A 23951-nucleotide genomic window follows, 5' to 3' on the forward strand; every position below is an offset into this window, starting at 1 on the left:
GAGGAGGTGTGACTTTCGACTCTCTACGGGTGCAATGGAACATATGACATAAGAGAAGTGAGGATGGAGAAACAGGTGAACTTTAGCAGATTTATTCAAAATGTCTAATCACATTTGTATGGTCAACTTTCAACCTATGTTAGTATTGACATACACTGTAAAATCCAATAAAGTGACTTTTCTTTAAAAAAAAAAAATGGAGGAAACCGATTACCTCAAAATGATCAAGTAGACTAACAGTAATAAGTTGTTAAAACTTTTTAGCTCGTACAACTTCAATATAATTGTGAGGTAATCGGTTTCCTGACTTTTTTAAAGTCAAGTTTTACAATTCACAGTGTATGAATTTATGTATCTGGCTGTTCGTTTGATACAAGAAATGTACGACATTAAACATGCTAAAGTTCACCCGTTTCCGTCCCCACCTCCAAAAAAAACAGTGAACATAATGCAGAGTTTTATAAATACAATACAACAATAGTTTTAAAGCTAGTTTAAACATACATAGTTCTCACTGCTTGATAATTAATAATCTAATGGCCAAAAAAAACTTTAAAGGCAAACAAAGGAATCATAATGTACTCAACCATCGGGGTCGGCTAAACTGACCAGCTCTCTACAGTTGGCCTATTTTTACAGCTTTTCACACCGAGGTCTGACACATCGAAAGGGTGAAGCAGATATTTCTATTTCAATTTCAAGAGAGCGGGTTTCAGCGAAGCCCAGCCCTACATATCGGTACCACCGTCCTTTTGTTTGTATGTTTCCTGTCACAGATCAGAGTCTTTGAAGTGGTTTTTGTTGAAGCGCAGAACAGCCTATTAATGTATTGACCAGTAAGTGATGCTGGAGGGGAGGAAATCTTGTACAGGTATACAGCATCAGTGTGGCACGCATATGTTCCTCTAACCACTGTCCCCGTTTCTCTCCCTCTTTCTCAATCACACACACAAACACACCCACACACATACTGTATGCACAAATAGTTTAATCATTCAGTCAAAGTCTACCTTTCTCAGTTTCAGAAAATGCATTACTGCTACTGCTGTTTCTGTTTAGTTTGTCAACTATATCATATCTATACTGCATGTTCAACAGTTGGAGGATGTTAAATAGTATAACAGCCTCCATGCTTTAAGCAAAAAATAAACAAAACAAAAATAATAAACAATAGCTGGTTTCTGTAAAGTAGAAAGTCACTATTTTATCACAAAAAAACAAACCTTTTAGCACCATAATCAATGAACCAATGAGGGATGGGCTGAAGAGGAGGGACGGTGAAAGACAAAAGAGGAAACCACCGTGTCCCTTACCAAAACCTATACCCAGACAGAGATGTCACTTCACAAGACACCTCACAGTCATGATGCGAGGTAGCTCATCATTCTCCAGGGAGAATATTCACTAAACACCAGGTAAGTGTCTCATTCACACAGCGTGCTGCTTCTTAAGTTTCCGAGACTTGAAACCACAAACAGATACCCTTCTACACTGCTCACCTTTGTTCTTTTTAGCTGTGTTTTCTGTGAACTACTGTAAACACCGACTAACGCGTCGCTATTGATCCTCTGTTGCCCATGGGGACTTTAAGTACAGGCTTCTCTCTTGTGACTCCAATCCTTTACATGTCAGCTGTGGGGAGGCAGACTCTAAGTTCATGTCCTGTCAAAGGATGTGTAAATCTGACATACGCATGCATGGTTTTCCCCCAGTGTAAGCATTGAGATAGCACCGCGACTGCAAGGAGCTCAAAGACCTGCTAACTATGTCACATCTCTGCAAGAGTGCATTGTAGATTTGAGCAGCATCTGGGGGAATTTGATTGTTGCACAAGCCAGTGTGTTACAAAATGAAATATATTTTAAAGATATAAAGGATATGGACAAGCTTGGGACTTAAAGTGTAATAATACAGAATACAATGCTATAGAAGTATTGATTCGTAGGCCAGCAGCCTCAGGAGAGCACACGTCTGTATGCTACAAAACTATATGGCAGACATGTCAGCTGCATTACATTAATGTGAGTAGCAATACTGAAAGTACGATCTAACAGTCATCAACTAAAGGTCATGAATTGGCCCCAGTCGCCAGTGACAGACGGCATCATTTCTGAACTGTCTTTATAAATGAAAAGATACCAATCCGAAGACAAAGGCTTGTATATAAAATGACAACACATCGCACAACCATCACGATTCTGCAAAATCTTCTTACTGACAAATTAAAGGTACACTACGTAGTTTTGGGAAATACATTTTAATCAGAAGCGAAATATCTTCATTGATTAATTTTCTTTTATGCCCAAACAAACTAAATAATCTCTCTTTGTTTTAATGGCTGGAAAAAAAGAAAAAAAAAAAAATGACTTCAAAGGGACAACACGGTTTCATACTGTTTTACTTTGTGTATATGTGGCGGACCCCACCACCTTTCTAGCTTCAGACAGTGTTCTGGGGACCATTTTTTCCTCTGAGAACAGCTTGTTTATTTTATTACAGAAAAGATAAATATTTCTGAGTTGTATTATTACCTCATTGATATTGTGAATATTAAAATTCTGAGTTTGAATTCCTTCTCCAAAACGACATAGTGCCCCTTTAACATGTTGTTAAATGAAGTTTAAATGTATCTTTCACAAAATGCATTGCTGAACGCCACGTGAATCCACCCGCTGAATTACTGTGGTCATAGGGCCACTACTACTGTGACACGATTACACCACTATATATGAATAACAGCTCAATAAAAATAATTTCAACAATAACTATTATTATTATAGTTATTTTTGTTATGTAAATGAAAACGCATACGAATTAAAATGACTACTGTGCAAAATGTATTATTGCACATTGCACAGAACTCATTCTAAGTGGGCATTAAAAAAAACAATTACGTCACTTACTCACTACATTAGTGACACTGGCATAAATTGTGTGATATATAATATAGGCATAATATAACAATTTTAATCAGGCAGCTCGTGGCTTTTGACTGCCGTAATTGTCGTAGTGACAAAAATGGTCAACGTACACGAATGATAGGCCTCGCTGAACTTATGCATGCTTGATTTGCATGATCATTTCCCTGCATGCTCTCAGCACCGTGTGCTCAACATTACGCATTTTGTAACTGCAAAGAGTTTTTAAAGAAATTAAGGAGAGACCTTCAGCTTGCTGTCTGACACTTTAAAATAGAGTAAAAGTGTCTTTCTGATTCCGAAGCCGCTCTGCTGCGGCTCTCACTCTCTTGATGGATAAAATTATTTTGAAATCATTTTGAATTTCTACACTTCGGTGCAAAATTTTCCATTAATTTAATTCAATTGAATTCATTTAATTGACAACGCACAGAGAGAGGGAGGTATACAGCGCGTGCAAATATGCAAGCACATTTAAAGCAAATTCCAGTAACAAGACAACTAAATGTCATTTCGTTTCACATTTACTTTCCATTTACAGTCACCATCAGAGGACCGAATGGGGTTGCGATTGTGCAAAAAAAAATGCAGTACTTGTGACCTCTGCTGCAGAAACCAACCACACACTGTATAATCATAAAACTTCATTATAGACTTCAGACTGTGTGAAGATGACAACGTCTCAGGCATCCGGTAGTTTCGACATACAGTCGCAGCGTTTTCATCCATGTATTCTCAATTTTAGTTGTGAAATTCCAAATATGTCTGTAACACTCGTACATACTTAATATTCCACCCCTGCGCACTCTTGCATTTGATGTTTATCGTGTACAAATACAGTCTTATTGTTGTTGATGTTCAAACTTCACTCATGTTTACTCCTGTGTACAGTCATTAGTCATGGTTTCATATACTGGTAGGGCTTTGTGGCTTCAGAGTGTGTATGAGAGCGACGAATATCAAAGCTTTCACAAAACTGAGCACATTTCCACACATCGAGCACACGTTCAGACACGATATCGGACACAGTTGTGATTGAGAAAAGTTTTTTGTGTATTTGCGAGTCCTAAAAAAAAGAAAGTGTGGGACTATTGTGAAGCTATAAATACTACTGCTTTAAAATGAAAATCATTTTAGAAACTGCTCTGCTACGTGGGCACACTTACTCGACACAATATAAACATATGATGAAATCACCTCCGATACGTTCTGCCCCCTCAACTCTCAGTACAGGTAATGCTGTCTGGAAAGGGTGGAAAAAAAACAGTACAAACCACACAGAACATATTATCTGTTAATCAGAAACCGATCCCTGCTGTTGATTTGAGTGTTTTTCCTACTTACTGTTTAGCATTTCTAGAAATGTCACATATCAGGTAACGACCTGATGGGATCTCTCTTTCTTTTTCTTTGTTCCTTTGACTTTCTCTTCTCAGGCTTTTTATTTCTACAAACTTCAGAAATGATCCGAATCAACAACACCCAATATTTCCACTTCCTGCAGCAGGCAGATGACTTACGTCGTTCAGGGTCACTCTGTGATGCCATAATCTCAGTAAAGAGCCAAACGTTCAGAGCTCATCGGCTGGTACTGGCTTGTGCTAGCAGAAGACTAGCAGAGCAGCTAGCTCTAGGAGATATAGACAGCCCAGTCCAGTGCAGACTAGAGTACTTCTCACCCCGCACCTTCCAGCAAGTTCTGGAGTTCACCTACACACAGACTCTGGAGGTGTCTGTGGACGACCTTCACCTGCTGCTGAGAGCTGCTCAGCTGTTGGAGATGCAGTTGCTGGAGGACCAGTGCCGGAAGCAGCTGGACAATCTCCGCTGCGGAGCCGGAGAAGAAGACGAGAAAAGAGACATCACAGAGGTCAAAGAAGAAAAAGATAGTGCAGAGCAGATAGACCAGAAGCAAAAAGGAAGTCCAGTTCGAGGGGTAAAGCTCGGAGAGACTTCTCCCCAAGTAGATGAGGCAAATGATAGCAATGTCTTGGAAAACATTTCACCCTCTGATCCTGCCAAGAACCACAACAGTCCTCCATCCCCGAGAAAGAAGCCCAGACTGCCCCCTGTGTCAGCACCACCCTACAATAGAGAAAGTGTTATCACCAGGCCTGCCAACAGCAGCTCCTCTTTCTCCTCTCCCTGGACTTTCCCTCCAAACATGTGGAGCTCTGTGAACGCCCTGAGGCGGATAGCAGCAGACTATTCAAACTTAGTTGCAGCTCGCCCCCTCCAGTCCACAAACCAGTCGCCTGTAGCCTACCCATTCTCCATCACCTCTCCACACATGTTCCCCCTATTTGGCTCCCATTTGCAAAGCTCTGTAATGGGCTACTCAGGCTTTCATCCACGTTACACACAAAACCTGTATGCCGGATCCACGGGGATGGGGAGCATAATCAAGCAAGGCCTGTTAAAAAGAAAAAAACCCAGCCAGAGAGAGTTTACTGGGGCCGCTCAGACAGGCGAGCCGAGGTAAGTCAACACTCGGACATGATTTTGGAAACTTCTGTTTTTCTTTTCAGTCACCATCTCCCTGTTTTTCCTCTCACAGACTCATTTAGAATCCCCTAATTTGCTCAGTTGTTCCCTTGCGACAGCTACAGCTACCTGACTCACTGCTGCTTGGGTAGATGCGTGTGATCGAACCTCCTGCACTTTCCAACTAGAGCAGTTTCACCTGTTAACCCTTCCCTGTCAGCCCTAGTCAGTCAAACTCTTTTGTTTTTCTTTTTTTTTTGACAAATCATAATCCTAGTTTTCAGACCAATCACAAAGGAGCAAAGAACATAGAAAACAATCAATAGTACAATGATTTTAAATATTAAATATTTTAATATTAAAACTTTTTATCAGATTAAAACAACAGATCATACTTTGTTCTGATTTTGAATGAATGTTCTACTGTTGTGATAAAAGGATAGTGTGAAACCCACTTGACTTTATTTTTTGGGTGATTTACCTCCTTTTTTCTTATCTATGCATATTGTACAGTGTTCCACACAGTCTAACCAAACAGTGTGTAAAGGGGAGCCCCCTACATTTCTCCCCTCCATTGCAGAATTCAAGATTTTCCACCCACTGAAATGCAGTTTCGGTGTTTAGACTGGCCTCGTCTGTACCACAAGAAATTGTTCAAACACTTCATTATGCTGCTCCTTTAATTCTAACATTAAATGGGAGTTAAATGAGCTTTTCCGCTGAGCAAGCGCTGTAAATACCTTGTGGTTGTGGATGAAGAGGAAGGAAAGGGTGTTCAGGATGTCATCTGTGATAACACATAATATATGCAGACATGTGAGACTTTGACTTGCTATATATTTCTCCAGTGAAGTATGAAAGGAGTTTATTCGTTTTTGTTAAAGGTACAATTTGTGTAATTTTTTTTTGCAACTGTTGCATCAGAAAATGTTTTTTTCCCCAGTTACAGTGACGTACCCAAAGCCGGCACAGAAAGAGTTAAAGACTGCCAACACTGCGGCAGAGGCCTCCTTGGTGATCCAGCGCTGCGGGAGTCAGCCTCCACACCATCAGGTAAGGAAATGATTAAAAGAAAAAGCAGAAAATGTACACTTTTTAATGATCACAGCACGTTGAACCGACTATTTTTACTATACAGTGAGATTAAGGCTATAGCAGTGGATATCCTGTGTGGAACTGATCAATTTCACATGATAGTAAGTTCTTGTCGTGACCCCTAACCTCGGCAGACTCCAGCTACGTAGCTACGCAATGGAAAGTGATTAAGAGAGTTGTGGTTTTGAAAGCATGGTGCAGCAGGAGCAGTGGTGTGGTTACTAGATACAGCTCGATACACGCAGTACAGTATGTACTGCATGTAACGGTGGTTTTTGTCCTATGTCAAAAGAAAACAATCATTATTATATAGTATATGAAATATAATTTGTATACAGTGAATAAAAGCCACTGTAGTAATACAAAAATAAAACAACACTTTGCGTGTGTGTGTGTGTGATATTTCACCTTCTACAATCAAGCTGATAAACATGGTTTATCTGATGTTTAATGTCTCTGCTCAGTGGAACATGATGTTCATGTTTCAAGAGATTAGGTTATCATGAAAGTACACTGCTGACAACTTAGGCAATGTACTGTTAGTACAGAATGATACTACTCACACACCTCTTGAGAATCTCTCTCTCTCTCTAATATATAATTACATGAAATGTGTAACAGCACAGTGACTTAATTAAGTCCCTGCCTTCAGTGGCTTACTCTTACTGAAATAACATCGCTGTCTGCTAATAAAGGCAATGGAAATGAAGACATGTATGTATGTTAGAAGGTCTTTTACAGTGAGAAGTGAAGAAAAAAAATGGACAGGAAATGTGCTAATGACAACCGGTCTCAGTAGGTTGTGTTTAGAGTGGTGAGTGTTCAATTGTTGTGGTTTTTTCTCATTCTCTTGATTTCCCCTACTACAGTCCCCCCTCCTCAAACACCTCTTATTTCAGCATCCTGTCTATACTATGAGGCCACACGGTTTTGACTTTAGAAACCCTAAAAAATATACGGTATTGAAAGGCTTCACGGTTGGTACCTTAACCTCAAAATCACACCTTTCTAATTTTTAAAAAAATCACCTAGATGTGAAGCTGCAGACAAGAGACATGTGCAGAGTGACAGGAAAGTAAGCTTGTAGAAACTGAGTTTATTGTCTTGAAACAGGATGCAGACCAAAAATAGACTTGTGCCTCAGACAGGCGATTAAAGTCAGGTATATCTGATGTGCTTTTGCAATGAAATGTGATGACTGGTGTTATGTCAAGTATTATAATCCTTATTAAAACTGCCCTGTATGATATTATTGATTAATCTGCTGATTAGTTTCTGATTGAAATGATTAATGATTCGTATTATAAAGTGAAGAGTGAAACATGCAGAGCTCAAGGTGACAAATGTCCTATTTCATCCAACAGACAACAGTCCAACAATTCAAGCCCAAACAATATTTAACTTTTACCAATAAAAAACTGAAAACCAGAAAAGCGTAACACTAAAGAAGGACCTAGGAATTAAATTATTAAGGGAGACACTTTAAGCTTTTTTTCCCTCCCTCGGTATGTTTTATAGGTTCCTGTGCATGTAAAAGATTTTGAAAGTAAAAAGCCTCTCTCCCACACAAAACACTGCTCCTGAAACGCCACGTCAGTCGCACCTTTAATTCTGTTGACATCACACTACATTACGGAGTCACAAATTTGCATAATCAGTGCTTATATTCACAGTAGAAGTGAAGCTAACTGGGGGCTAAAAACACGACAGAGCCGACCGGAGACGCAGTGAGCGGCGCTGGCTCAGGCGTGTGTGAGCTGAACAATCAGAGCTGCTAAAACAGAGCGTTTCAGACAGAGGGGGGACACAGTGCTGCATTAAAGCATGTAAACCTATTCTAGTAACCAAAATAAAATCATGGACCGGAAAATGTGCATAATACTCCTTTATCTCCTTTAATCAATCTTCAAATAATTTGCCTATTGGTTTTCTGTTGATCGCTCAACAAAATGATCACAATCCTACAAATGGAGAGAATACGGCCCCACAACACTGAAGCATCCTGTCAATTTTTGGGCGTATAGTCCATTTATTGACTTGACTATCTCAAAGATAAATAGTCATTAACTATACTCTACTCATGAGAGACTTTGCAACATCATGATAATGGCTTCCAAATAAGTAATACTGTATGTACAGAATGTCTGGCAGCTTGGGGTGGAGTAGCAGAGACAGAGACACCATTCAACACTGTACCATCAAAATGATTTTGAAGCTGTTACTTTAAGGTGAAAAAGTCACATATTGTTGCTTTATTGTGTTTGTCTATAAGGAATTAAGTATGAAAGTAAACACAACAAAAACATTTGACATAACGTGAGTGAAAGGAAAACTAGAAAGGCAGAAAACATTGAATGAACGCGACGGTTCTATATTTTTCTGGTTGTCACATGAATTGAGCCGCGGCACCTTTAACTTGTAAAGTAGTGTTTCTGTGAGCAGTCAGGCCCCTCTGCCCACCACAAATTCACACCTTCCCCTGTTTTCCACATCTTGTTTGTTTGCGCAGGTGAGACTTGTGCAGGGTGTCGGTTCTGTGGAAAAGGAGCCGTTTCACAGCATGAACCACAATCCCATCGACAAGAACACAGAGGGGAAAAACCCTACCAGTGCCAACATTGTCCCAAGAAGTTCAGTCTGAAACATCAACTGGATACGCACCACCGAGTTCACACCGGTAGGAAGAATATTTAATCGGCAGTGCAGGAAAAAATGTTTTTTGAGTCTATTCACTCAGATTGTAAATAGTTTGTCATAAATAATTGGAATTTTTTTGTATATAAGTTATTATCTGTTCTCACTCAAAGACGTTGCCATGTTGTCATTGGTTGGACGTCACACGTTAGGATCTGAGACTACCCACAATTGTGGCTAATAATCGTAGCTTTATATTGCGGGACATTAGAGCAAAAAACAAATAATCAGGCGTATTTCAATTTTCAAAAAGTGAATAATTTTGTCTTAAATGCAGTCACATGGTGAAGTCGGATAAACACGGCCATCGGGTAAAAAGAGCCAGATAAGTACAAAGCATTTTTAAAAAGCCAATAACATTAAACAGGGCAAAAGTCACAATAGTAGAATTGGTTGGAGGTGTACTTGTTTCTAAAGGCAGGCAGGTGTGAGCATAATATAGCAACGGAAGTGAATTATGACTAATTTTCATTTTACCATTTACAAGGAAGCACATACTTGCGTCGCTGCCGAACATTTCCAAAGCAGACTGTTGTGTTTTCGGCTTTTGACCATCTTCCAGGCAGGTGATGGTTTACACTCATTGTAATACTATGAACCTCACCTTACAGAAACTTGAAACTTGCACACTTGAAACTTCCGTGAGATAGAGACAGTAAACGTGTCTGCTTTTACTGCTTGTTAAGCTACATTATTTCTGCAGGGTCATGCAATGCAGAGCGTGCCATGACAGCTGTGTTACCATGCGTCAGTAACATTGAGCAAAATACTTACTGGAACTGCCTGTCAAGCAGTTTTCTCTGCAAATTGGATGTTACAGCATGTGTTTTAAAAATAAAAATGATTTGCAGCAGTATCAATCATACGAGCGTGTGTGTGTGTGTGTGTGTGTGTGTGTAGCTTAAGAAATTGCAACAAAAACATAATTATACTATCTTGTATTGCAAAATGGCAGTTAATCATGAATCTTATTTAACTTTTCAAACTTTCTCTCATTCAGAGATTTTCCAAAGCTGTTGTTTTAAACAATTGACTATTGAGTTTTAACATCTATATTTAATGTTTAATGTTTATCTCAAGGGTGTAGGTTTGTTTTTCAACATTGGGGGAGACACATATGAAGCAGGGAGCCTGGGTGTCGTCCCCCCTGGAAATCTTGAGCGTCACACACGTCATTTCTTGCATTCTGGTGAATTTTCATGCACCAATTTGTGCCTTTTCCCACATCAATTTATAGTAGAAATATTTTTTTCATGTAAAGGAAAACACAAAATTGTAACATAACAAAATACAATGGGACACAATGCAGTAAGGCTCTCAAATATTTATTCTCCTGTGGACCAACTTTTCTTATTTAATGTTAACCCTGCTGACTCAACTCACATGTAGGCATGCTTTACTCTCCCGTCCTCTTTCGTGTCTTTTGTTTCAATCAATCAATCAATCAATCAATCAACTTTATTTATATAGCACATTTTTAAAAACCACAAGGGTAGCCAAAGTGCTGTACATTGAGACATAAAATAATTTAAAAGTTAAGTTAGAAGCACAAAAGAGACGAACATGAAACATGAACATGAAAAAACACGTAAAAAAAAGCGGTTTGGAGCGGTAACCTCTTTAAAATGTGGCACCTATTCAATGATAATGACTTATTTTGAGTCATTTATAAACCCCTCTAATTTAAAGACTTATATGAGTTTCAGCAAGATTTCTGCTCATGTTTGAAACTTTCTGCGCCCCCAAAACATACCCGAGATATCTGTGATCTGGAGTGACTTTGAGAAATGATGTACATCTCAATTATGTAATGAAGCTGACTGAAAAACAAGAATACATTTTCGTCGTTAACATTATTCAAAAATATTACAGAATGAGACCTTTTTAAAGCCTCTAATGCCTCTGACTAGTTCTCGAAAACAACAACCTTCGGCTTCACACAAGCCATGACCTACTTTACCGGAGCTATTGTTGTGTCTATGAGTTGTGCTCTGGCAGTTTATCGAAATAGTCCTCTACTTCCCCCTATGCCTATGTTTTATCAAAGTAATGAATGTTTTTGTTACGTCAACATGCAACCAAAGAGAAGAGCTGACATGCAGGACGGACATGTGACTGTTTCAAGAGAGATCTGGCTGATTAAAGTACGAGACCCTCTCTCACAACTCTTTCTCCTCCTCCATTGTCTTCCTTCCTGTTCTCTCTACTTCAAGGAGAGAAGCCCTTCGAGTGTCGTCTCTGTGGTCAGCGCTCCCGGGACTACTCGGCCATGATCAAGCACCTGCGAACTCACAGCGGGGCAGCGCCTTACCAGTGCACGCTGTGCCTGGAGTTCTGCAACAGCCTCGTCGCCATGCAGAGACACATCAAGAGCCACCCAGTGCAGGATTTCCCCCCTAACTGGAGCATCAACAACACCTACCTGTACACCTCACACATCTGAGCCAGCCCTCAGACAGCTCCGTCCACACAAAGTTCTCATAGCTTTTGTTTGTGCCTCTCGTGTGTTATCATTACATTTGAGCAACAAAGGAAAGCATCTGTTTTTCCGAAGGACAAATTACGGATGATGTTTGATAAACACTTACCACTGTTTGGAAGTCATAATTACACATGAGAGGCACAAACTGGGGCTGTATGTTGCGATAGCTTCTATACAAACTGCTCTGTGATCACATTCAGAACTATGGAACAGCACTAATTTCCAATGAAATATGAGAAATGTGCACATTTGGTCATATACGTGCATTAAAGCCACAACACCAGCTCATCCCCATCGAATGACGCAGGTTTCTTCCCTCTCACTTTCACAATTATTGGATCACTTGTGTAAACTTTGTAAGTTTGACCAAGGTTTATAGCGCCCTCATGAGGGCAACCACTGTAACAATTATTCTTCTTTCCTGAAGCGGTGCTCACAAATGCACAACAATGTGTAGATGTGAGCGCTGGCTGAGATGTTGTGTTTGCAGCTGAACAAAAGTGGATTTTTTAAGTGCTGGTGCATATAAACAGTCTATATTTATTGATCCAGATTGAAAAGATTCTAAATCAGTGATGTCTTAAGTATCTATTTCATCCTTTAAAGAGTGACTTTGTCCTGATACTCTGTTATTTTACTCTCAAAACAAGAAGGAGTGGGAGAGTTTTCTCTGGTGTAAACGAAGATGTCCTTGAGCCTTGGCACTGCTTGTGAGACAAAAGGCAGCCAAATCCGATATGGTAACATCGGAAAAGTTTAGGGAGGACTGTGTTTACTTTACACTGAAAACAAGGAAGGTCATGGACGACCGGGCAGCTCATTAATCTGCCCTAGCTCACTGGGATGAGAGAGCTTTTGCAGACAGCTAGTGACAAACAACAGTCCTGTGTGTGCTTACATATTTTATTCCTCCATTAATGGATTTTATTGCACTGTAAGTCACTGGGGCCGGGCTGCCTAACTCTCTGTTTGAAGTTCAATGGCATGGTTATACTGAATAAATGTGGCCAAAAAGTAAACACCATGTAATATCTATAGCAACTGCCATACCTCTCTAAAAGCGCAGCACAAGTTATAAAACCGTGAAGTCATCATATGTATGTATGTCTGCTGTATTTAACCATTGCTTCCCAGATGGAGCTTTCAGACCGTTTTCACTGAAAGCTTTTTGTTGATTTGTACAGCATTATCTTAATATGAATAGTGTGGAAAATTCATAAAAATAAATGTTTTGCTCATTTTTCAATTGTAGGCTTTAACGGATCACTATATGTCATGTTTTAGTCTACTAATGCATCAAATAAACAAGCTTACACAACTACAGCTATCCTGGAAATTCTTTGTAATTTGTGTGGATAATAGAAGACATGGAGATGTAAATGTTAAAGGAAGTGATGGGGGAACGGGTTCAGCTGACCACAACCTTTATAATAACATAGTTTAATAATAATTGTATCATTGTTGAACACTTTCGGTCATCCCTTTCAAAACTATAGCTTTAGCTTAACTTCAAATAGAATAGGTTTGAGACAGATATGCAGCAGCTTAGTGGGATATGAGACGTAACAATTTCTGACTTCTTTTATATACTGTATGACTACACACGATACTATCAATGATCATAAAATAATGATTAACTCTGCAAAAGCAAAGAGGAAACTCTTTTGAGTTTAATCTTGTACGATCACTTATAGCACTGAACTGCTTGTTTGCGTGAGTTGACTGGAAGCAGTGTCTGGCATATCTACAGTGTAAAGTAATATGCTTGGCCCATACTAACAGTGACAATTGAGTGGCTCGTGCGTGTGTGCACTAAGATGATATACCCAGTAGTTTAACTGCACCCTTCAACAGACAGAACTGTATACCTTACTTATGACAATGTGAAGCAGATACGGTGCTAATGTGTTTTGCATTTTGTGCTTAATATTTCTTTCTTTCTTTCTTTCTTTCTTTCTTTCTTTGCACTGGCCCAGCAGTAAATGCAATATTGACAAAGCCTTGTGTCAACACATATATAGTACATGACATCTCACAGAGAGTGATAATCCACTTTGACAGATGACCCATTTAGTCAGTGATGCAGCACCTTTGATGATTTAATGGATCTGTTTCACAGCAGACATTTTGACTCGTCATTGTAGGAACCACACACTTGTCACTAACGAGGGCTCCGCACTGTGCACAAATACCAGAACCCTGAAACTGAAGCAGCTAAATGACATTTACCGTTAGCTTCACCCCTCACTGGAAAGTGGTTGTCCAGTCATAGCTTAGCAACATTTCTGTTGTGGGAGGTTTCAGATTCCTCCACGTGCTCAAAAAGTGTTTGTGGGGCTTTAGTAAGAGCGATACTTTTTGAGCCTTTCCAAAACCACAAACACGAGAGCAAAAGTGTAAGGAATGGATTTAACAGTGTTTTCAATCTGCTTTAATGTAAAATTCAATCTTAGCAACCTAAAGAAAATGTGTGTAATTATTATTAACTAACTACATAAATTGGTGGAGCAATAGGTTATGTTTAAAAAAACAAAAACAAAACAAAACAAAACACCATTCATGACTCACACTTTCATTGCGTAAATTTCTTGACTGTGTTGAAGCCGGTCCTGGATGTGTAGGCTAATGTTAGCAGCTTGGTGCTACACTCCAGTAATCCTGGCCAAAATCACCTGAAGTAATGCTACACTTGCCAAACTCATTGGTTAGCCCTCATCATTACAGCCTTCTCTCTAGTAACATTAAAAGTGAAAACATACTGAATATAATATTTATAGTATAAACATAGCAACATTTATCTTAGCAGCTAAACAGGGCTAATAACCTATATTTGAATGAAAGGTGGGCGATCTTACATTTTTCCTCACCTGTAGTAAAATACTAGGACTGCGTATCTCTACGCTGCACAACAAGAGCAACTCTGATTCTTTATTCTTATTTCTAGGCTACGAGGATCATCAACCACTGAGGAAGCTAACTTTTCACCCAGGACATGCAGCTTTAGCCACAGTCTTTGAGCACAATATCGTGTATGTAACCATCAAGTGCATATTTAAATAAATTCCCGTTAAACATGATTCCAATTATAAAACAGCTATCTGGAAAAACTTTAATATTCAGTCGGAGATTGCATTTTCAACCCACTCATGGAGCTAGCGTTGGCGCATTTAGCTAGCTGGAAATATTAAATCTGCCAGCGACGGTTGCCAGTTCAGCAGTGAAAACTGACTTGCTTGCCTGTTGGAACCTTGAAGTCTATGAAATGGACTTGTTTAAAAAATTACTAAGAATTAGTAGTGATAAATGTGCTTGCATTACCGTAAACAGCACGTGCTAGAGAGGTCAAGTCGGCCATCTTTAATTTTTTTTCACCTGTGCTTCTCCCACTGCGACTGTCAATATGTCTTCTGTGGAAATAAAGTCCATCCATATTCTCCGTGTTTATATTTGTACATACCCAAATAGACTATGTTTTAATGTTTTAATCCTTGTGAAGAATGTCTCGTCTCAGCTTTTCTCTGCACTTCCTTCACTTTCATTGCCCTCGGACGCTCCCTCCTCCAGAATGTTGTCAATAATGAATCCTCCATGAGACACTTTCTTGTCTTTGTCCTCCTCTGCCATTCCCTCTGCCCAGGTCCCCCAGTCTCTGCTGGCTCTGGAGTCTTGGAGTTTACAGTCTGCCAGAGCCATGAGCTGGTGCACCTGGCTGGCGCTGCAGTTGGGCAGCGGTACCTGGTAGGTGGTGTGGAACCGGCGCAGGTCCACTCTGAACGAGCCCTTCTCCAGAGTCATGCAGGGTTCGAAGCGGGCGCCCCACTCGATCTCTGTTTCAATATAGGATGTTTTGGCTTGGCACATCATGCCTGTGTATAAAATGATGGGAAGGAAGTGGCTGTTAGATTCTGTCAAACATGTTAAAAACATCAGTTTTAAAATTAAGTACACATCTTTTGCCACATGGTGTCGCTGTGTAGGCCTATGAATCTGAGCCAAGCAACCCGTCGGTGATGGGTGAGGTCTGATGATCTGTTCTTACACAAATACAAATTGACTTAAAGTATTTTATTCAGGTTTACATTTTCCATCTAACTCTATACATATATTTTATGTAAATTGTCAAATTTAATGCACAGTTTTTTGTATAAATTAGAACTAAATTACTATTAATTATAAATTATGTGTGTTTATTACAGCAGACAGAATAACCAACCATGTATAACACATGCAAAATAAATGCTTTAAAAACACATTATGTTTATTTATTATGTTGATACCTCTGTCTTTACTGTATACAGTATATATTTATATATTTTTATTCTGTTTTTTTTTTTTAACTATATATATGTGTATATTTTTACTATATATTTTATTTGGTATACTTTCCTTTTCTTACTTTGCACTATTTGTTTCTACTGACCTGAAGAGAAAGCCACTCACAATTTCATTGTACATGTGTATAGTGACAATAAAGGCATATTCTATTCTATTCTTAAAACTGCATTAATTTAATTTAGGTTATTTTATATTTTCACATTGACTCAACATGATAGAAAAACTTTGCATTAATTGTGATACTTTACATTGAACGTCTTCATGTGTAATTAAAACACTTGAAAGTATGGAACTTTTAGCCGTATGTACCAAGGCCAGTATTGTTGATACCGAACTGTATCTGTAAAACAGCCACTCCCACTCACTGTTTCATTACTTTTCCCAGAAGTGTCCCCTCTTGTAATACCAGACAACAATTATAGTTGCTTTCTAGAGAAAGTAGACCAACATAATTTATAAGAAATGTTGGGATGACATCATTTTGCTAAATGATTTTTCACTTTATTTTGGGGTTCTATCATCTGTCTGGCAGTCTTGTTAAAAGATTTGACTTTCCCTGCAGGGTTATTTCAATGGATACTTATTTCTCAGCTGTTCTATGTTTTCATTTCAACTCCTGTACACAACTACATTCTCATATTATGAGATAATGAGAGGGCTGCAGTTCAGCAGGGACAAGGCTGCGGCAGTCAGTTCAAATGGTTTTGTGGGTGTGGCGGCCGCATATCCTCTCATTGTCCCCTGCAATCTGTGTCAAAGCCCCACTTCTTTCTGATACGATAATAGTTACTGCATTCTGTCTTACAAAGCAACATAGTTTTGATGGAATTACTCGTGTCACTTCCATTTCCTGAAATTTGCTTCCTGGGTTACATTTTGTTTGTGAGCAGCTGCAATGACAACGTTAAGGACAGGATTTTTTTCAACCACAACGTAGGGGTACAGGAACCTTTTTTTCCCCCTCAGTAAGCTTTTTCCTAGTGATATGTTGCATACACACACACACACACACACACACACACACACACACACACACACACACACACAGGGTACTTCCTTATTTTACTGTTTGTCTCAAAATGTAAAAATCTAAAGTTTGTCAAAGCTCCTACCAAAAACTGTGACTCTTTCCAACACTTAGTACAAACTATGATGGTAAACTGCTGTCAAACAACACAAACATCTACTTTTTGAACTTTCTACCCACACATGAATTACACACAGCACTAAAGCATTCGTTTTACAAACAACTGTCAGAATGTGTGCGTGGACACTTTTTGGTGTTTTCATTCAACATTAGTCACTGGAAACTTAATGTTTCTTTTACAGCAAAGTCATGCTGACACAGAGCGCATAGGTGGTGACACTACAGCTGAAAACACATAAAATAGCCAAAATTGTAAGACTCATACTTAATGAGTAAATGTTAACTTGTCCAGAAAAAACAAAGAGGGTTACGGTGCTGCATCCTTTCTATAATTCCAACTGGCCATATCACTTCATCAGCATCACAGGCAAAATTGTTCCTCGCTTTTCAGATAAAAAAAGAAAAAAAAACCTTTAATCACTTATATCCTTAACATGAGTCATGATCGCGTTTAATTAGAAACCATCGGTGTTGCTGCTCCTCTTCTTCTCCCTCTTACTGTGCCGTGCTATTGTTGAGCCTCACAGCTGCAGCTGTATTTAATTCGTCTAGCTCCAGAGAACCAGAGACCCTGCTGACGCAGCCATAGCTCACACATACAGATGTTTTCTGTTTGGTATTGAATAGTCTCGTGCAAAAAAGAAGTGCAGTCTTCTTTTGGAAGCATTCACAACTGAAAGTTGAAAGACATTTTTTAGTGAAGTGTTTACTCTCAGAAAATAGTAGATAGTAAATAAATTTGCTCCCAGAAAATAGTAAATGACAAGTCATTTTCTTTTCCAGAATGTTGTGCTTTTTCACAAGTACTCTCGTCCTGTTTTATGAAAGGCTGTTCTGTTTTCCTTTCGCTTCCATGAATCGTTTTGGGGAAAATGCATATTTGCTTTGGCGCCAAGAGTTAGATGAGAAACTCTGACATCTGTACAGAAAATATGCAGCTAGACCGAGGAGAAGCCTAAAACTGATGCAGTATTTGTGAATGTTGTATGCAGCCTGAAAGGAATAGCTACAGACACAATTCAGGGCTGAAAAACACACCATCAACTTTTTTTTCTTTAAGAAAAAGAAATCTTAACACTTTATGAATATGGGTACATGAATTATCATGAATTCATACATTATGTTCAGCATGAAAAACATAAATTCATTCATATAGTACCTCATGAAGGAATCAGAAATGTAAAAGTATTAACGGAATCTCATGCATTCGTTAATACGGGGACAATACCTCCATTACTTTATCACGATAGTTAATGTACCCTTACCAAAAAATGTTATCAAAAGATAATATTATCTATGTTTTTATCCACACATAGTATTCTCCTTAAAAGTTACAAAATAAAAAATTAAAAAAATCTATAAAGTGTGTAATAAATATGTAATATGTAACATTTCTGCATTTAAATTTGTCAAAACTACTTGACCTTTATTGTATATTTGGTTGAGTTGCGTACTTATATTCTCCCAATAATGTTCCAACCCAGAGAAATGTGTAACTTTACTCAAGGTAACACTAAATTTGTCACTAAAACTTTAAGGAAAACATCAGATGAAACGTCAGAGAGTGAATAAACATAACGTGAACAAAAACTTGAATACATTACCTCGTACATGAACATTTCTGCCTGAGACAGCCAGATTTACATTAGCAATGGTGATTGTTTAACAATGAAGACACCAGCTCCCATGATCCCACGCTACTTGCACCCTTTTGTTTTGTTTTCATTGAGACCCCTAGTGTCAGGAATTACATAGGGGAGACCGGGGATGATAGTAACACTTTTTGTTTGAGCAAGTGTAACTCAGTGGTTGTTTGTGCTAGAGATCTCAAATTTTGACATGTGGTACCCATATTTGTCTGCTGTAAATGACATGCACTTGGACTTCTACTACACCATCACAGATTATGTAAATTAATGTCAAATACAAAGAGGTATGTTGTTGCATCCTACCCCAGTACCGGGGGGGAATTGTAACACTACTTGAGGATGGATGTAACAATTAAATTATTATACTTTAAAAAAGATCCACACTTAAAATGTATGCAAACACTTTAATGAATAATAAAGAAGGAACCATAAACTTGTCAGAATACAAAAAATATATATATAAAAAAATAATACAAAATACAATAAAAATAAATACAATAAAATAAATAAATATATATAACATAAAATAGATAAAATAAAGAATAATAAAGTATAAACTGGTGTGTGTTGTGTGTGTGTGTTTTGTAGCCTGAAACAGGTTAATGTGAAGTATGTGAAGTATTTGAACACTTGGAGATCTGTGGAACAAACCACTTTTGAACAGTGTGGTGCAAAGCTGCATTAAATACTTAGTAAGTACAACATAAGGGGAAGGTTGTAACACTTTTTTAGAACAGTTACAATCCTCCCCATGCCAGGCAGCCATTAAAAAGCTAACCATTTTTAGCATTTAGCTTCAAAGCTAGCACTAATGCAACACATCAAATTAAACTAGAGAAACTACTACTTGAGCTTATGTAAGTGAAACAACTGTATCTACAACACAATGGACACTATGCAAAAAATATTTGTGATGGAAATTTTTACTTTCTTACCTGAAAAATCATTTTTTGGCTCCAGAACAGACAGTTTTCAACTCAGAGACATGAGGCTTCACCAGTGAGCTCAATTTGTAAGTGGGCATGGATTGTATTGATGACATCACCACAGCTCGTTTCTGATTGGTCAAACTGAGAGTGTTACAACTATCCCTTTGTTACAACCATCCCCGGTCTCCCTACTGTACATTCAATAAAACTAAAAATGAATCTAAGCAGCAATACGGAGCTTTACAAAGTATTTCAATTTGCTTTGTTGTACTACGGTCATTATAGAAACGTATGAGAGAGTGGCAACATCGAACTCTTTGCAAGACCACTGTCAAACCACTCCTTTTGTTAAAGTTCCCCTCCAATCAAAAATGTGTCTGTCTTCTTGTTCCTACAGTTGAATGTTCACTGTGCAGAATGTGCAGAGGCTGTTTATATTCATGTTGAAAGTATAACATTTTTCTGTGCTCATTGAAAATCCCATTTTAAGAGGCGGGCCTATGAGCATCATTTGTGACATCACTAATGTCACTAAAGTTTGGGAGCCATTCCTCATCCGACATTCAGCATACACAAAATAGTTGCAAGTCTGTGGGAAAAAACTTCAATATGGCTTATTTCTACAGTACGTACCCAGCATATTGTACTGCCTTGACGTTAGCTATCCAGCATTAGTGCGGTTAATATTAGCTAGCGTTAGCAACATTAGCGTTAGCTAAAACAAACTGGCAACCGCTTGTGGAGGCAAATGATTTGAACAACAGTAGCGTTTTGATGTGAATACATTGGTAGGAGGGAGATGGAATGTCACACTTAGTGGCTAAACATTATCAACAACACTTTTAAACTCATGAAAGGAAAAATGTTGGCATATTTATATATTCTAGGGTTTTTAAGTAGAAAGAACGAGACATGCCAGTTTAAGGATGTAAATGCAGTAATTGCTTTGGTCGTGCAAAAACCATGTCAGACACATTTTAGAGAATTTTCTGTGTGCCTTAATGCATGTACGGAGGAGATTTTTAAAATGTTTTGTGTAATATTGTTGTGCTTTGTCCCTCAGGGCCACCCTTATCCATGGACTGTTCATTACAGTGAGTAACAAAACAGGATAAAGGGATTACTGCCAGCTGAGTGAAAGATTTAGATTTAATTTCCTGTTAGTAAAAAAAAAAGAAAAGTTTTCTGCCTTCAGCCTTTTGACATGTAGATAATTCATCATGACCACAGTTACCTTCTTGGTTAAAGCATTAAATATAACACTCTTTCTCTCTCTCCCATGGGGTACAGACTATCTTGGCTGTACTGATAGGCAGCAGATTTTCTTCTTTCAGCCATACACATGGTTTAGTTTAACTTTAACGGCAACTTCTTCTTTGTGGTAAATTTCATTTAAAATTTTCAACATGCGTATGCTTTTCTGATTTTTTTCTCTGTCTGAACCACAGACCTCAAAGTGAACTACAATGTACTGTGAACCAACTGCTGAAGAAAATTCCAACAGATTTTTCATTGCGCATTTTTCAATGGAAGCAATAAAAATGAAACCAGAACTATTTCTGTGGCTTTATGTCACTCGGGTGGGGTTGGGAGGATGGGACAGTGTGAAAATATGTTGAGGAACTCTATCTGCTTCTATATCTCTTTCTGACTACTACTATTGATTACTCACCTGTGGCCTCAACAATTCCTTCCAAGATGACAATTATCTCAAACTGTTGCCGTCTAAGCTGCTCCGGGCCCAGTTCCCAGAGTGGACTGCTGGAGTCAATATTGTGTTGAATGACTTGAGGCTCCACTAAGAAGAGCCGATCCGACCCAGTTTCATAACCAAGATCAATCTCGGTCTGCTCAAGTGGCAAGAACTCGCCCTCAGCCGTTTGGCGGGACTTGATTAACTTTGCGCGAACCTTGGCGTCCACCATGTGACTTTCTCTCAGGTCCCCCAGACGGAACATCAAACACAGTTGATCATCTCGGTTGGCAATAACGCAAGTGCGACTGAAGAGAAGAGTCTCAGCCCGCTTCTTAGGTCGGGATATTTTGACAAACATGCAACCCACCATGAGTGCATCTATCATGGAGCCAACAATACACTGCATCATTACCAGCAGCACACCCTCATGGCAGACAGGAGATACAGTCCGTGACCCATAACCAATGGTGCGCTGTGTCTCTACCGAGAAGAGTAGAGCTGAGATGAAGCCATCTACACCTAAATAGCAGGGCCTTTGGTCTACGTGTTGGTCTTCACTGGTCCCTAGTGGTGGATCTTGTCCTAGGTCACCTCTGAAGGAAGCATTCAAGAAGTAGAGTCCAGCAAACAGGAACCACGTGGTGATGTAGCACATCATGAAAACAAATAGGAACCAGCGGTACTGGAGGTCCACAAAAGAGGTAAAGATGTCAGACAGGAAGCGGCCCCTCTCAGAAATGTGACACAGATTGACGCGGCACTTCCCATCCTTGGAGACATACCGAAGTTGCCCTCTGGTTTCTGGAGTAATGGTGGGGGTTTGGTTGCACTCACTCTCCAGGAGTTTACTCCGAGCCTTAGCCAGCCTCTCCATCTCTCTAGCAGGGCTGGGCAAGCTGCTGTGTGCAGGCGAGAGGGGGGTGTTGTGTAGAGGGCTGTTGTTAATGGCATGCAGGGGGCTGGTGCTGCCCATGTTGGGCACACTGAGCGCATGGCGAGGGTAGTGTGAAACATTGTTGGTCTCTCTTAATGAGCAGCGGCGCAGCAAGGCTTGCTCTCTTTCTGTTTGACCGAGGGTGGAAGGTGGAGGTAAGCACATGTGGCCCCGGTAAGAGATATCTGTTGTACTCTTATGGCGTTTCTTGGCTGTTGCAAGCTCAGAAAAAGTCCCTGGCATGATGTCCGGAAGAGGAAAAGTTGACTCTTTGTCTGTCTGAAAAGAAACAGAGACAAGGCTGTTATTATCTCTTTCGGGACAAAGCTTTGCTGACCTGAATCTGAGTGCATTCTACAGTTCAGGGACACCAGATTATTTTTCCAAAGTTGTTTTCCACTACAAGTGAAAGTGTGTTATCATTAACAGTTTATTCAAGGTCAGGAATTTCCTTTGCATGTCACTTTAAGAAAAGAGATCTTTTTCCGTTTCAGTTTCCTTTTTATAGACCTCAGTTGCTTGGCAGGCTGCACAAATATTTTTGCAGAGAGAAAAAGGGCGTACAGCGGTCAACTATACAAAAACAATCTGCAAAAGAAAATTTTCTTGGAAATATTCAAACACTGCCTTACATTTATTACAAAGCTCTCACACTGAACGTCCTCTCCTGAAGCTGTGGAATGGACAACCATGATAGATTTTGGTTGACAGGGCATGGACGTTCGCCGCCCCCTTGTCCCATCCTGGGTGGTCCGTGGAGGCCCCATGGCCCCGATGCTCACTGTTGTCCTATAGGATCCAGGGGATCTTCCGGTCTCAAAGTTGTAGTCTCTTCTTGCACCAGGATACATTACAAGAACGCAAAGGCAACAGACCCTAGCAGCAGAGCATGGGGATGATCATTCAGGTTCAAAGGGTCTTCCATTGATTCAAGACCTAAGGACATTAAAGAAGACAGGATATATTACACCCAGCAGGAGGAGTACATCACTCATTAAGAAAAACTCAAGCTTGTCGAAAGTACTTTAAATTCTTTGCAACAAATAACCAGAAAGAGAATGCCACAGCCACAGACAGATTGCAAAAGCTGGTTCTAAGAAAAAAGCAGAACATCCAGATTAAATCTGAGTTGAACTAACCTGAGGGCGGTGCCAGTGCATACCATTATTCCATACCAGAGACAAGATGCTAAATACTTCCTTTTAAACAATATGTTAGTAGCCTGTATACTTGTAAAGTGACATTGGAGTGGTCAACACAACGGTAGAAAGCTTAGGGAGAGATCCACTCCAGCTGGAGCTTAGCCCCGACATCCTGCTGCCTCAGCAGTACTCCAACTGTATCCTGCAGCGTTGAGTACACACAGCTGCTCCACACAGGACAGGCTGCTTAAGGTAATGTATTGCTAAGGTGATGAATTGACCCCAGTTTAACACTTAACCTGTCACAAACGGCACTCAATCAAGACTATTCATAACAACTTAAATATGTAAAGGCTGTCAGCATGTTTGAGTACATTTACACATAATAAAAAGGAATGGTTAGAAATAGTCCACTGAGAGTTAGATTCGACTAATTTCTGTGTTGC

The 23951-nt window shown here is 39.3% G+C and overlaps 2 protein-coding genes across 2 annotated transcripts; one reads left to right on the plus strand and one right to left on the minus strand.

Moving 5' to 3' along the window:
• The first annotated feature begins 1353 nt into the window (after positions 1-1353).
• Positions 1354-12996, plus strand: zbtb32 (zinc finger and BTB domain containing 32). Its single transcript, XM_084356447.1, has 5 exons — positions 1354-1415; positions 4355-5396; positions 6346-6455; positions 9007-9174; positions 11405-12996. The coding sequence occupies exons 2-5, from the start codon at positions 4381-4383 to the stop codon at positions 11632-11634; spliced, it is 1524 nt and encodes a 507-aa protein (XP_084212573.1). The 5' UTR covers positions 1354-1415; positions 4355-4380; the 3' UTR covers positions 11635-12996.
• Positions 12997-13772: 776 nt separating this feature from the next.
• kcnj20 (potassium inwardly rectifying channel subfamily J member 20) lies at positions 13773-23130 on the minus strand (the record flags this gene model as incomplete). Its single annotated transcript, XM_084357015.1, has 3 exons — positions 13773-15539; positions 21406-22642; positions 22996-23130. 3 exons carry the CDS (start codon positions 23128-23130, stop codon positions 15181-15183), a joined length of 1731 nt encoding a protein of 576 aa, XP_084213141.1. The 3' UTR covers positions 13773-15180.
• Positions 23131-23951: the final 821 nt, after the last annotated feature.

The sequence above is a fragment of the Pagrus pagrus genome (assembly GCF_965226575.1).
Source record: "Pagrus pagrus genome assembly, chromosome: 7".
Lineage (NCBI taxonomy): Eukaryota > Metazoa > Chordata > Actinopteri > Spariformes > Sparidae > Pagrus > Pagrus pagrus.